At 40.0% G+C, this 14,716-nt stretch overlaps 1 protein-coding gene across 1 annotated transcript in view; it reads left to right on the forward strand.

Annotated features, from left to right (window-relative positions):
- The window catches only part of IREB2 (iron responsive element binding protein 2), a 37,199-nt gene that overhangs the window by 19,232 nt on the left and 3,251 nt on the right, over window positions 1-14,716 (forward strand). Inside the window, exons 9-21 of the mRNA XM_016209582.2 lie at window positions 584-755; window positions 3,120-3,220; window positions 3,920-4,036; window positions 4,945-5,104; window positions 5,823-5,958; window positions 7,287-7,371; window positions 7,755-7,911; window positions 8,236-8,360; window positions 10,046-10,150; window positions 10,247-10,389; window positions 11,759-11,906; window positions 11,992-12,114; window positions 14,107-14,292. Of these exons, the coding sequence (XP_016065068.2) occupies window positions 584-755; window positions 3,120-3,220; window positions 3,920-4,036; window positions 4,945-5,104; window positions 5,823-5,958; window positions 7,287-7,371; window positions 7,755-7,911; window positions 8,236-8,360; window positions 10,046-10,150; window positions 10,247-10,389; window positions 11,759-11,906; window positions 11,992-12,114; window positions 14,107-14,292 (1,758 nt within the window). The remainder of the gene's footprint in view (window positions 1-583; window positions 756-3,119; window positions 3,221-3,919; window positions 4,037-4,944; window positions 5,105-5,822; window positions 5,959-7,286; window positions 7,372-7,754; window positions 7,912-8,235; window positions 8,361-10,045; window positions 10,151-10,246; window positions 10,390-11,758; window positions 11,907-11,991; window positions 12,115-14,106; window positions 14,293-14,716) is intronic.

Here is a 14,716-nt window from a genome sequence, read left to right on the forward strand (position 1 = left end):
AAAAGTGAGCAGCTGTTTCAGTTACTTGGTAGTAACTAAGAAAAATGATTTTAGGGATTTAAGTATGGAGCTACATGTTAAATCCTATCAAAATGGAATTTATAATTAATATTGATGTAAATATTTGAACCAGTAGTTGGAATTCTAAGAATATTTATAGATAGTATATAATTTCTTATTTATATGCACAGTTGGATCAGTGTGTTAGTGTTTCATTAAATCCAAGATGCCATCAGTGGTTAAAGCATTATTATATTATGTACTGCTAAGAGCAAAAAGACTGCCAGCTAACACACACACCATCAAGTCTAAGCTACACCCCAGTTTCAGAAGTGTTAAAATGTGAATCTCAGCTGTTTCGAGCTTTCACGCCCTTTTCTATCCTAACAGTGATACTGGACCACTTTTCTATCTTAAAATACCTGCAAGACCACAGTGAGTTGATGTTTCATAAGAACAACAGAAGGCCTCTTTGCTTTATTGTTACTAGTGTCAGGTGAAAATTAGATTTTATAGTTTTCAGAGAATCTATGCCAACCTTATTGCTAATTTTGTGTGCATTTCTGTGTGTCCCTTTATATAGCACCTCAGGCAAGTAGGAGTGGCTGGAAAGTTTGTTGAGTTTTTTGGAAGTGGAGTTTCACAGTTATCTATAGTGGATCGAACTACAATAGCAAACATGTGTCCAGAATATGGTGCTATCCTCAGCTTTTTCCCTGTTGACAATGTGACATTAAAACATTTAGAACATACAGGTAAGAACAAAAGATCATTAGGATAAACATGTTATGTTTCTAATGTGTGTGTCTGAAATGTTTCATAATAAATCATAACCTTGTTTTGTTAATATTCATAAAGTTATTTGGGCACAGTGGCTTTCAAATAAACTGCATCAGAGTACTTTAGTGTCGTGCCCTCAATCCCTAGTCTCCTCTGACCCATTCACACACAGTTCAAAGGAATTACTCAAAGCCCTTCTCCCCGTAGTGAGGATGCCCCGCCCTGCTCAGGGTTCACATTCACTGCTGCTCCCTCTATGTTCAGAAGTTTCGGGGCCACCGGATAGAAGAGGCTGAGAGCCAGAGCTCTGTCTGAAGGATAAGAACGTAATTTTGTGGACAGCAGCGTAAGGTTACAGGTTTTAGTCTCTTTTTGTAGCCTGATTAACTAGGAACTTTGACCACTCTTCATTGATTTTTGTTTGTTTGTTTTTTAGTTTTATTGATTTTAGAGAGAGGAAGGGAGAGGAAGAGAAAGATAGAAACACCCATGATTGGCTGCCTCCTGCACGCCCCTTACTGGGGATTGAGCCTGCAGGGTATCAGAGCGTGACCTCCTGGTTCATAGGTCGATGCTCAACCACTGAGCCACGCCGGCTGGGCTTGGCTGTTTAATTTAAAATAGAAACTACCCGAAAAACCAGAACATGATAATGCTCCATAAGGCCCCTGAGGAAAAAGCAGGATCTCTTTTTTATTTGATACACTTCCTATTTTTTAGAGATCTTTGCTCTAATCAAAGGTATATTTGGGGCCCGGCTGGGCATGGCTCAGCAGTTGAGCATCGACCCAGGATCCAGGCAGTTGGGGTTCAATTCCCAGTCAGAGCACAGGCCCGGGCTGTGGGCTTGATCCCCAGTCGGAGGCGTGCAGGAGGCAGCCGATCAATGACTCATCGTTGGTATTTCTATCTATCCCTCTCCTTTCCTCTCTATGAAATCAATGAAGATACATTTAAATATATATTTGAGGGCTATATTCTTGTATTCTTCAGTTTGGGGGCAGATTATTGTCAGTTAATAACTCAGATGTCAAAATGTCCCTGGTGATTTGGAGCCTCAGAGGGAACGGCCCTTGTAGAACGGCCCTTGTATTGCTCTCAACAGGATTTTGGTTGGTAGAACATTCCCTGCATATTAAAATGAGGTATGTATTAATGATCTATTACTGTGTAACAAATTATCCTCAAACTTCGTGGCTTAGAACAGCAATAATCATTTATTGCCGTATGGTTTTAGTGGGTCAGTAATTCCCATGGCACAGCTGGGACAGCTTGTCTCTGCTTCATGGTGTCATGGGCCTCGGCTGCAAGACTTGAGAGCCAGGCCAAGGAGTCTCCAAGGCTTCTTCACTGCACGTCTGGCAGCGCGGGCTGGCTGCCGGCCGAGGTTTCTCCATGTAACCTGAGAGAGAGAGCAGGCAGCAGCCAGAAATCCCATTGCTCAGGTTCCAGGGGCACAAACACAGATGCCACATTTTCATGGGGGAATGTTGCCAGCACGTTGTAAGAACATGTAGCTTGGGGGATCCATTGCTGTGGCAGGCATTGGAACATGCAACCTTTCAAAGTTACTTACTTCCCATCTGGCTTACACATAACCTCCCAAATATTAAGCTGGAAACTTTCATGTTAATATCTAATTCTTTTCATATCTGGCAGATCTTTGTGCTCTGTGAAACTATTTTTAACTTTCATTTACTTTAATCTTTACTTGTGACTATTATATCAGTGTTGCTTATTGTTTAGGGAAAATAATGAATTTACTCTTCATGGTAGGTCGTAATTTACTATGTTCAATTTTTTTATTGGTTTTTCTTTTGCAAACAGTATTTTTTGTGAATTTTATAGAACTGGCTCAGTATTTCCGATCATGTCTGTGATCTGTCAACCTTTTTTTTTTTTTTTTAATATATCTTTATTGATTTCCAAGAGAGGAAAGGAGAGGGGGAAAGAGAGACAGAAACATCGGTGATGAGAGAGTCATTGATCGGCTGCCTCCTGCACGCCCCCGACTGGGGATTGAGCCCACAACCTGGGGCATGTGCCCTGACCGGGAATCGAACCCCAATCGCCTTGATCGTAGGTCGACGCTCAACTGCTGAGCCACGCCCGGCCAGGCTGTGATCTGTCAACTTTTAAAGAGGGAGCTGCTATGTAGTTTATAGAGTTTCTTGGAGGGTAAAATTTTTACTACTCTTAAGGATAATATCAAGTCCTAATTTGTAAAGAAATCTATTGAGTACTTAGTAATTTGTAATATTTATTTCTTGCTCATCATTGGAATTCCACACCCCAGAAGATTTCAGAATCCCTTACTGGATTTCTGTTTATCTTTTTAGGTTTTGACAAAGCCAAACTCCAATCAGTGGAAACCTACCTTAAAGCTGTGAAGTTGTTTCGAAATGACCAGAATAGTTCGGCAGAACCTGAATATTCCCAGGTAGGCACATAACCCACTTAGTACTGGGTGTAAATTCTGCAGCCTGGCCACCTGGGCTTCAGTTCCAGCTCTAAGACTTATTAGCTGGATAACCCTGGGCAAAGTATTTAGCGTTTCTGCCTCAGCTTTTTCAGCTCTAAATTATGAAGATAATATCTACCACATAGGATTCTTAAGAGATTAAATACAAATTCGTTAGAACAGTTTAAGGCGCATAATGAGTGCTCAATAAATGATAGCTATTCTTATCATTCTTTAACAAATGTTATGTGTGACCTTGCTTTATTAATTTTACATAGGTTTTTATTACAGTGAAACAGAGAAAAAAAAAGTTTACTAAGCCCACCTCCACTATCACAAACAGGCAGAGAGGGGCGGATTTGAGGCGCAGAGGCATCTGTGTTGTCATCAGGCATCTGTAAAGACTGTGTTCATGCTGTTGGGAGGACAGTTGGGGAATAAAAAACTTTATGTAGACTGCACAGTTTGTGTTGTGGTAGTTTGCATTCGCCTCTGCTAATTTCCATGTTTTATAAGTTAAATGGGGTTTTTAAATCTTTTATCTTTGGTGGGTGTGTTTCACCATTACAAGCTGCATTCAAAGAAATATAAATATGCTAATTTTTTCTCAGAAAGTAGTGCTTGAATTGGAATCTGTCCTTATGAATCCTGATTTCTTTTTTCCTGTTTCTCTCCTAGGTGATCCAGATTAACCTGAATTCGATAGTTGCATCTGTCAGTGGTCCAAAAAGACCGCAGGATAGAGTGGCAGTGACAGAGATGAAAAGTGACTTCCGAGCTTGCTTAAGTGAAAAGGTAGATGACCTCACTGTCATCTTTGTTATCACACTGTGTGTGGACTAAGGAAAGAGCCAGCAAGGTGTCTCTCAGTGCATTGCTACATTTTTCTGTTGCAGCACACACCAGCGGCCCCCAATTCCTTCTCCATCTGAAGTGCAGGTCGCTGCTTTGGCAAGCTTGTTTTCAGGTCCACGCTGAGGATCAGAAGTTGCCTATGTCTACTTAAATTTCAGTTAAAAATATCGTTTTAGTCACAATAGCCTCATTTCAAGTGGAATACTACGTGTGGCTGTAGCTTTTATATCAGTGTATTTACACTATCACAGAAATTTCTGTTAGACAGCAATGCTCTAAACTATCTTGTGAATTCCCAGAGTAGAAGAAAAAAACTACCTGTCTGAGAATCATGGCTTCACTCTTGTCACTTTCTCTATTCTGAGAACTAGTAGCTGGTTTTTTTTTCAAAGCTTTTGTTTTTATAATTTGTTGATTGTCTTATTGTGGAAAATGTTAAGCTTATACAGGAATAAAAGAGTTTAATGAGTTCCCATGGCCTTTGCTCCAACAGTTGCCAGCTCTAGCAAATTCTACACACATGCACACACACACACACACACGATCATTGGGAAGCAGATCTTCAGGACCATTTGAACAAAAAGTTTGTCCCACGTCTTGCGAATGAATTGAGAACCAGAGCCAGAGCCAGGTGAGAGCTGGCCCCTCGAGCTTGACTGGGCTCGCAGTAGTTGAAAGCAGCAGACACCAGCAAACGCCTCGTGTGACTTCACGTTCACACTTGAGCTAAACCACAGCTATAGGATGTTGTGGGCCTTTAGCATCTCACACATGCTTAGAATTCCAGGTGTTAAATTCCCAAGTGTCAAGGCTCTTCCTATTTTATATTTGTGTGCAAATTTCTCCAGGTTGGCTTCAAAGGCTTCCAGATTGCAGCTGAAAAGCAGAGTGATGCCGTTTCTGTTCACTATGAAGGAAGTGACTATCTGCTGTCGCATGGGTCTGTGGTCATCGCGGCAGTTACCAGCTGCACCAATAACTGCAACCCATCTGTCATGCTTGCCGCAGGTAGGTGGTGGCTTAAGGCTGTACATTGTTTTTCCCTGAATTATTTGTACCTTTCTGTCACACTCATCTTCTGTTTCTTAGATGGTGCATGAGTATTGGTGTGTGTGTTGGACATTGAGGACGTTTTGAGGTTTTAATTAGGTGTTTAGGAGCCTAAGTTTGATTTATGTTGCCAGTTTTCTTTTTATTACACAGAAGGTACATTATTTTGTTATAACTTACATGTCTGTTAGTTTTAGGTCATATCTGCTTGTTAACTTAGACCTGTTAATTAGAAAATCTTTGATAATTTGCTGGGAGTTAGCGTAGCTGTGCTGGATTCCATTGAGAGTGTGCGAAAGGGAACATTACTGACAAAGGTTGCCATGAAGTCAATTGTGTGTACCTGGAGCAGTTGTTAATTGTAGGAAATCATGTATAATGTTGTTACTGTTTATTAAGATTATGACATTTAAAACGGTTCAGTTAATGTCGTGTGCATAAGGCAGTGCTCTCAGATTGTACCTTAATTTATAATGTAAGTGATACTATACTTACTATAATTTTTTGTTTTAAATGAAACAAATCAATAGAAAAAAATGGATAAAATAAATGTATGAATTTGGACTTTAACCCTCATGTAAATGAGGGAGATTTACCTGTTTAATAAGCCTTTCTTGTTCCTACTTTAATGTGAGGGAAAGAGCGCCTTAGTAATCATGGCTTGTTTACTGTGCAGGCCTTTTGGCTAAAAAAGCTGTTGAAGCCGGTCTGCGTGTGAAACCATATATAAGAACAAGTTTATCACCAGGCAGTGGAATGGTCACACATTACCTCAGTTCCAGTGGAGTGTTACCGTATCTGAGTCAGCTCGGGTAAGTGACAGTTATCACTATTTACATTGTGGTTGGTCAGCAGTGATTGAAGTTGCTTGTCAGCACCTTCCATATACAAAGAGAAGATACAAAAAAAATACACTTAGTTCTTGTTACCTTGCTATTACCACGCGATATCTGACGCCTTATCCCTCAGCAAACGCTTTTTGGGCATATTTAGTGTGAAAGGCAATGTGTTGGCTAGAGAATGAGGTGTGATCTCTAGTTGCAGGATAGAAAGACAAGACAAATAGGTAAAATCAAGTAACAGTGACAGAGACAGTGTAAGGGATGGTACCAACTATTATGTACTTTGTGTGAGTCGTGTAGGTCAGTTTTCAGAAAAGAATGGAATCTTACAGGTTGTATTATTAACTGAGTAAATTGCCTTAATTGAAATTTTGTGAGTTTCCTGGGTCTATGAAGCATAGGTTAAGTTGTTTCTGAAATTTGGAGATAATAACATTCACATTTCTTACGTACTCTAAAAAACGGTTGATGCCACCATTATTTTCATGTGTACCTCAGACATATTATCTTACATAAATCATCAGTTCCTTTCAAGCCGGATGAATTTTATGTATTTTTTTGGATTTAAAAGAACATCTGAAAGTAATTTTGTGGATTATATGTATACTTTTTTAGTTATGTCATCTTGAAATTTTTGTCAGGGACTTTTCTTGGCTTAATTGGTTGAGAGTTGAAAGATTTACTCCTATTAGTACGCAATCACAGTGCGTCTTTCGGGGCCTTTTGTCAGATTATACCCAGGTCCTCTTGATACTTTACAGTTTAAACCCCTTTGGGAGGAAGTGCAATATCAATTATTTTGTTTTTTGTTTTTATTGGTTTCACTTTTTAAAAAATATATTTTTACTGATTTCAGAGAGAGGAAGGGAGAGGGAGAGAGAAACATCAATGATGAGAGTCATTGATCGGCTGCCTCCTTCATGCCCGCATCCTGGGCATGTGCCCTGATCGGGAATCGAACCATGACTTGGATCCTAGGTCGACACACAGCTGTTGAGCCACGCCAGCTGGGCTGCAGTATCAACTTTTTGAATCACTATATTACATTCCTAGCAAGGAGTGTTTGAGGAATTTTCTTGTGCAGTGTGACAGCTTCCATGTCAGATGTAATCAGACCCAACTCAGGGTCAGCCTTGACATTCAGAAGCTGGGAAATGAACATACTGACAAGGTTAATCTGTGCCTCACAGATATCCTTAAGTAATATGATTACAGCAAGGAAATGAAAGATAAAACCTGCCCTTTCTTTACATGTGTTGTGATGATCTGTCCAATCTGATTTCTTTCCTGACACGCAGATTTGAGGTAGTTGGCTACGGATGTTCCACATGTGTGGGAAATACAGCGCCCTTGTCAGAAGCAGTTCTGAATGCAGTGAAGCAGGTAAAACAGGGCTCAGCAAGACAGCCACCGGCGTTTCCTTTTAACTGTATTTTGTTATTAAATTATAGAAAACATATATTGGTGTGTTTATACTTCTGTAGTCCTTGCACCTCTTGGAACTGTGATTCTCTCTCATCGTTGATGTTTCTCTCTCTCTCCCTCCCCCTTCCTCTCTCTGAAATCAATAAAAACATATTTTTAAAAAGAAGAATGTAAGGAGTTATTATCACTTACTTTCCGAATTGATAGTTTGTGTTTCATAATTGGTAACATGCTTTTTTGTTATCTTGCCCTAAGGTATATAATCTTTGAAGCTGGTTTATGATTACCCAAATTGGTACCATCTCTTGAACTGAAAATATTTATGTATATTTTTCTTTCAGGGTGATTTGGTTACTTGTGGAATTTTATCTGGAAACAAAAATTTTGAAGGTCGTCTTTGTGATTGTGTCCGTGCCAATTATCTTGCCTCCCCACCCTTAGTGGTCGCTTATGCCATAGCCGGCACCGTGAACATAGATTTCCAGACAGAGCCTTTAGGTACCTTTTTCTTTGTATATGTACTTACATACCTGCACGCGGGTATTACATTTGTTAGATATTTGTTATATTTTGAAATGCTGCTTACGCTATTTTTTCTTTGAATTATTTCAGGAAATTGCACCCTAATGCATAGTTACTAATTTCTATATCTGTAGAAAGGGTATAAAACGTGCATGTAATTAGTTCTTCCAGCTGCTTAAATCTGACACACTCTGTTGTTAAATAATTTACTTGGTTTCTCTGATATGTCTTTGAAATGACGTGAACATCGTAAGGGAGTTGTTTTTTATACCAAATCTCATTTTTTAATTTTTTAACCAGGTACCGACCCCACCGGCAAGAATATCTACCTGCATGACATTTGGCCTAGCCGAGAAGAAGTCCATGAGATAGAGGAAGAGTGTGTTATAGTGTCCATGTTTAAAGCGCTCAAAGAGAAAGTGGAGGTCAGACGGTCGCTTGTTTCTTAAACAGTGTGATAAAGCAGCAGCGTTTATTCCATCTGCCTGCTTTCTGAATAGGGTGAAAGTTTACCTCCCATTACTTTGAAGGCACAGTGATGGTGGTTTCGATGGACTGAACGAGTGATGGTTGTTTTGTATCTGGAACCTCGTATCTAAGAGAATGGCTTAGAGCCCTAGAATTGATTTGATTACTCACTAGAAGTACACAGCAAGCACTTACATTTGGCATCCTGAGTAAGGGTGCATGTCATTGAAGCTGTCCTTGCCTGTCACTCTTATTTAAATGGCTCAAAATTCAAAACAAATGAGAGCAAACAGTGAAATCTCTTCCCAGCCACCTACATCCCCTTCAGAGGTGGCCAGTGGTGCCAGTTTCCTAAGCTGCTTCCAGCGATATTTTATGCACATACAAGCATAAAAGAGAGAATATAAATATGAGGGCAGAAAAAACATTCACTTAGCAAATATTTATTGAGCTCATGATGTGTTTGGCATGTTTCTGTAAATGAAACAGTTCTCATGGGGAGAGGCAGACAGTGAACAGTGCACAGAAAAATTAGGTAAATTATACAATATATTAAAAAAGTGATACATGCTATGGAAAAATCTAGATAAGTTTTGAAGAAGGTGAGCAAGTGGGTCCCATAGCTGGGCAAAGAGCAAGGCTTTCCAGGCAGAAGGAACACTGCGAAGGCTTCAGGAGGGAGCCTCAGTGAGGACTGTGACTGCAGCACAGGAAGGAACAGTGGCGGTAGGAAGCGATGTCAGAGAAGGGGAGGACCAGAGCTTATAGTGAATTTTAGGCCATTATAAAAATATCTTTTACTCTGAAGTAAGATGGGGAGCCATCGGAAGATTTGGAACAGAGTGTCATAATCAAAAGGATTGCTCTGTCTTTGTGCTGAAATGTGTGGGGGGGAGGCAGTTGGGTAAAAGGATTGAAGCAGGAAGCCTAGTCAAGGCCAGAGTACAGGTGGTAATGACAGGGGCCATCGCGGTGCAGAATAGCAGTGACATTGGAATATAGTTTGAAGGCAAGACTAATACACAGTGATATGGGACAAATACATTGAAAAAAGCAGGGAATTTTCTCCATTGTCATATCCTTCGAGATTAACAGCATATCCCCCCATGTCCCCAGCACACTTAATTTCTCTTTAGCAACATGTATAGATCTAAGTTCTCTAGCTTTTTTTGGATTCTATAAAGTTTTGGTGTTTTTTTTTAATTTTAATCCTCACTCGAGGATATGTTCATTGATTTTTAGGGGGAGAGAGAGACATTTGATGGGAAGGGGGATTGGACCCAAAACCTGGGTATGTGCCCTGACGGGGAATTGAACCCATGACCTTTCAGTGTACAAAATGATGCTCCAGTCAGCTGATCCACCCCACCAGGGCAAATTCTGTAGTCTTTTGTGTTCTGTTTATATTAAAACTTAGGGTGTTCCTGAAAGGGTGGTGTGCTGGTGTGCTGAGCATATCTTTATTCCTTTTACGAATGTCATTATTTTTTAAAATGCGCTTTCTTACATTTCTTTGGAAATGGATAAGACCTTTTTTTATCCTAACCTAAGTACTGTTTTATTTCCCTGATCATTTTTATAAGCCGCCTTTTCTGACTCTGTTTTGTCTTTCTTTGGTTCTCAACCAAAACCATATTCACAGATGGGTGATAAGCGGTGGAATTCCTTAGAAGCACCGGATTCCATTTTGTTTCCGTGGGATTCAAAGTCCACTTATATCAGATGTCCCTCATTTTTTGACAAGCTTGTAAGTACGATTTTACTCTTTGATCTTTTAAAGGTTGTTATGAAATAACAGATCTCATGAAGGGTTAAATACCTTCAACTTCCTTTTCCCTTTTAGACCAAAGAGCCAGTTGCCCCCCAGCCTATTGAAAATGCCCACGTGTTACTGCATCTGGGAGACGCAGTTACAACAGACCACATCTCACCTGCTGGGAGCATCTCCAGGAGCAGTGCTGCTGCTAAGTATCTGACAAACAGAGGGTGTGTATGAGGACCCGGAGTCCTGTCTTCTTTCTCCGGTTGCGTTCCTTTCTCCAGTGAGCACATGCTGTCCGAGGTGGCTGTTGGCAGCGCAGTTGACTGAAGCAGTAACTGTGGTACCTGTTGTACCTGCCTTTGCTTACAACTTTAGAAATTGAAACTTCTACTTTAAGTAGAATCTTTGTAGTCTAAATAAAAAATTGATAGAAAATAAGACTTTTCTTTTTCAATGCTGCTTTGTTGAAAAGCCAGGTTGGTTTGACCTGCCAAATAAAAGTCTGATGATTTGGCTCTAACCAACCACTCTCCTGTTACCGGAGTGTGAAATTTAAATGTTTTGTGGGCTATACAGTGTACATTCGTGAGGCTACACTTGACTTGTATCAAATCAAAAGACAGCCCTGGCCGGTTTGGCTCAGTGGTTAGAGTCACTCTGCCCCGTGGTCTAAAGGATCTCGGGTTGGATTCCCGGTCAGGGGCAGGTACCTCAGTTGTCAGGCTTGATCCCCAGCCCTGGTTGGGGCGAGTGCAGGACGCAGCCGGTCAGAGTATCTCTCTTACATTGATGTGTCCCCCCCACACACACACATACTCTCTAAATAAATCGATGAAAAGAATATCCTTGGGTGAGGATTAACAAAAGAAACAACACAAGACTTTTTTTTTTTTTTTAAATCCTCACCTGAGGATGTTTTTCATTGGTTCTGGAGAGAGGAAGGGAGAAACATGGATGTCAGAGAGAAACGTTTAATCGGTTGCTCCACATACACACCCGACTGGGGATGGAGCTCGCCAGCTTTCTGTGTACAGGACGACACTGCAGCCAACTGAGCCATGCCAGCTCAGGCAAAAGACTTTATCAAGCCACTTGATCTGACACCTGGTTATAAGCACACGGGACAGAACAGCATGTGAAATGAGAGCGATGCCACAGCCTCGATACAGAAAACTGATGAAATACAAGGGCACAGAAAGAGATTAATGTAAAGATTAAAAGAGACTTGGGACCAACTGAATGAATTTATGAACCATATTTGGATCCTCAGTTGAACAAATCAACAAAAATGTGTGGAGATAATCAGGGACATTTCAGTATTAACTGGCTATCTGATGTTAAGAAATTGTGATTTCTTTTGGGATTTTTTGTTTGTTAATAGTATTTTTTAGGAGTCCACATATTTTAGAGAAACAAGTTGAAACAAGTTGCTAAAATATGCTGAGTTCCCTGGGCATTCACTGCTGTTTTCTCTACTTTTATATATGCTTGAAGTTTTCCATAATACAGCGTTTTTGAGTAAGTTTTACTATTCAACAGTGTGTGATTATTTTCCATCTGAAATGAAAACTGGCTTTCATAACTTTCTTGTAGCCTTACCCCTCGTGAATTCAACTCCTATGGAGCCCGAAGAGGCAATGATGCTGTGATGACAAGAGGCACTTTTGCAAATATCAAGCTTTTTAATAAGTTTATTGGAAAACCGGCTCCCAAAACGATTCATTTTCCCTCTGGACAGACAGTAAGGATGTATACAAAGTATTTAGACAAGTGCTAACTAAATCAAAATTTGTATGAATGATTGTTGTGTTTGTTTTAATCTACAGCTAGATGTATTTGAGGCTGCAGAGCTGTACCAGAAAGAAGGCATCCCATTGATAATTTTAGCAGGAAAGAAATATGGTTCAGGAAATTCCAGAGACTGGGCTGCCAAAGGACCATATTTGCTGGTATTGATTCTTAGATTTTATCTCCTTAAACTTCAGAGTTTTAAATATTTAGCAGCAGCATCCTATCAAAGTTTATTTTACTCATTTGGATTTTTATGCTTATTTCTGTCTTTTAATATTTGTAGGTTTTTAAAGTGACCTTACATATTTTAGACTAAGCTAATTGCAATACTCTGAATTTGATTGAATCTCTATCAGTCTTTTCTTATTTTAGGAAATCAATATGGTAGACTGAGAGAAGATAATAATTTGTACCCACTGGTAGTTTTACATGCTCTCTTTTCACTTTTCTTGGATTTGCTCCATTGGGATTAGCAGACTCAGAGGTGTGGGCCAAGTTTTACCTTTTTTTCCCAGATAGATGATGGTCCCTGGCTCTCTGCCAGGAAGACATTTCTCCTGAGACCTTTCCTCTGTTGACAGCAGCAGAGAATCTGCTGGCAAGAACAGTCATGTGACATGTGTGACACGTGTCTTCTACCATCTCAGATTCATAAGTTCTCCACTTTCCGGTTGTGGTTGTAAAAAGGTGGGCCAAACACAGCCATCCTAGCTGTCATATGCATATAGGCTTTATTTTTCAATCTTTAATCTCCCCCCGAAAAATGTAAATAGTCTGAGGAATTGTAGGAGTAAGCCAGATATTCTCATGTTTCTGAGATATTAGTTATAAGTATTGTGAATATTAATTATAAGTATAGGTTTCCTTTTTTCTGAAAGTCTTTTAGTCTTTGTTTTTTATGCTCTAGGCTTTCCTCCTATAGCAGGTGATCCTTGATTGTCCATTTACTTAGACATTAAAAAACTGATTGCAAGGTGTGGGGTGGGCTGGGTTTTGTCAGTCAGTGGGCTTTACTGTCAGTGATTGGATGGTAAGCTAACTTTTTCAGTGAGAGGCAGCCTTGTGTGTCAGGATCTGTAAGTATTTCCTCTGAGGCCATTCAGTTTCTTCAAGGATGGAGACCCATTCAGGACACAGGCTTCAACATTGCCCTTATTTCCAAAGGTATTCTCACCCCAGCCTTCCCCTGTGCCCAGTGTTTCTCAGTCTAGAGCACTCACTTTCACACGGTGATGGCACTCCCAAGAGGTGAAAATCAGTTCTTGGGTGTTAAAAAAAAATCTTACTTATTTTTATGTATAAAGTACAGGTACACATATAGTACATAAACAGATACACTATATATTTGTGGTATTAAAATTTTAGGGATGGGCAGTGAGGGAAGAGATGTGATTAGGGGGAAATATCTATAATAGGCTCCTAAGGGCAATAATTATTTTTTAAAGTTGAGAAACATGCATCTAAAGCTCCTCTAGCTTATTTTCTCCAGAAAATATACTTTCATCTTCTGGAGCAAGGACTGACCAGCAGATCTGACTGCTGTTTAGACTTCATGACCAGCACTCGGTGTTCTGAGAACCTCAGGCCTCCGAGTCTCAAGCCTTTTGTAGGTTCTTTGTTGTATGTGGATGGACTTTGACTTGGTATCACTATCTAACTTTAGTTTTATCATTCTGTACTTTCAGCATTGTCTGCTAAGTCAGTTACCTGTGTCTTCTCCTAAATAGTTACAGAGTTCACTCATTCTGTTCCCTTTGTTGCTATGGGGTTACATCTTTTCTGTTCCTTTATTTTAGTGGCATTTTAAGAGGGAGTGTAAATAAGCACATGTTAGATCCACTATGATTGATTAAGCAAACCCTCCTGAGCCCTCTGAGGTTCAAGCAGCTATTTACAGAGTTCTTACTGTGTGTAGGTACTGGCAGGACTGAGCTGTGGAGGATCAGAGAGGCAGTTAGGCAGCTACTTTAACACACAAAAGTCTATAAAAGACTCTCTAAATACTCTGATACAGCATTGATCTTTAGGATGATGTGTTAGGTGAAAAGTTTTTTACAGAAAGTCCAAACGTAGAATTTTTTTCCTTTAAAATGCTCACTAAAGCAACTTTCAGAGATGATTGAAGGAAATAAAACGCACGTTTGTTACAGGGTGTGAAAGCTGTTTTGGCTGAAAGTTACGAAAAAATTCACAAAGATCACTTGATTGGAATTGGCATAGCTCCGCTTCAGTTCCTTCCAGGAGAAAATGCAGAATCCTTGGGCCTCTCCGGCAGGGAAACATTTTCTTTAACATTTCCTGAAGAGCTGTCTCCTGGAGTTACGTTAAGTGTGAAGGTATCTCTAAAATTCTGAAATATATGATTGTATATTCTATATTCAAGTAGATGGTTATAAGTTGAATAACAGCAATTACTGTGACTTGCATACTGATGGCAGGTGGGAACATCAACTAGTTTAAGGTGGCTGTGCTTCCTGTTGATGCAGTTCTCTGAGGAAAGGCAGGAAGCACTGGGTAGTCGGTCCAGGAGGAAGCAGGTGTGTCAGCTGCCTTCCTGCTGTCAGCTCTCTGTTCTGATTTAATTGTAATGCAGGCATCTGAGCCACACCAAAGGAAGGCAGAGCTGTGAACACTCAGTGTTAGAGGAACACAGACTTGACAACTAAGAAAAGAGGAACAGATATCCTGTGCAGTGAATATTTAATATAAAATGAACGTGAGTAGTTAGAACAACTTTCCTGATAAGGAAGTCAGAATCTA

This window comes from Miniopterus natalensis, chromosome 22 (genome assembly GCF_054644295.1).
Source record: "Miniopterus natalensis isolate mMinNat1 chromosome 22, mMinNat1.hap1, whole genome shotgun sequence".
NCBI lineage: Eukaryota > Metazoa > Chordata > Mammalia > Chiroptera > Miniopteridae > Miniopterus > Miniopterus natalensis.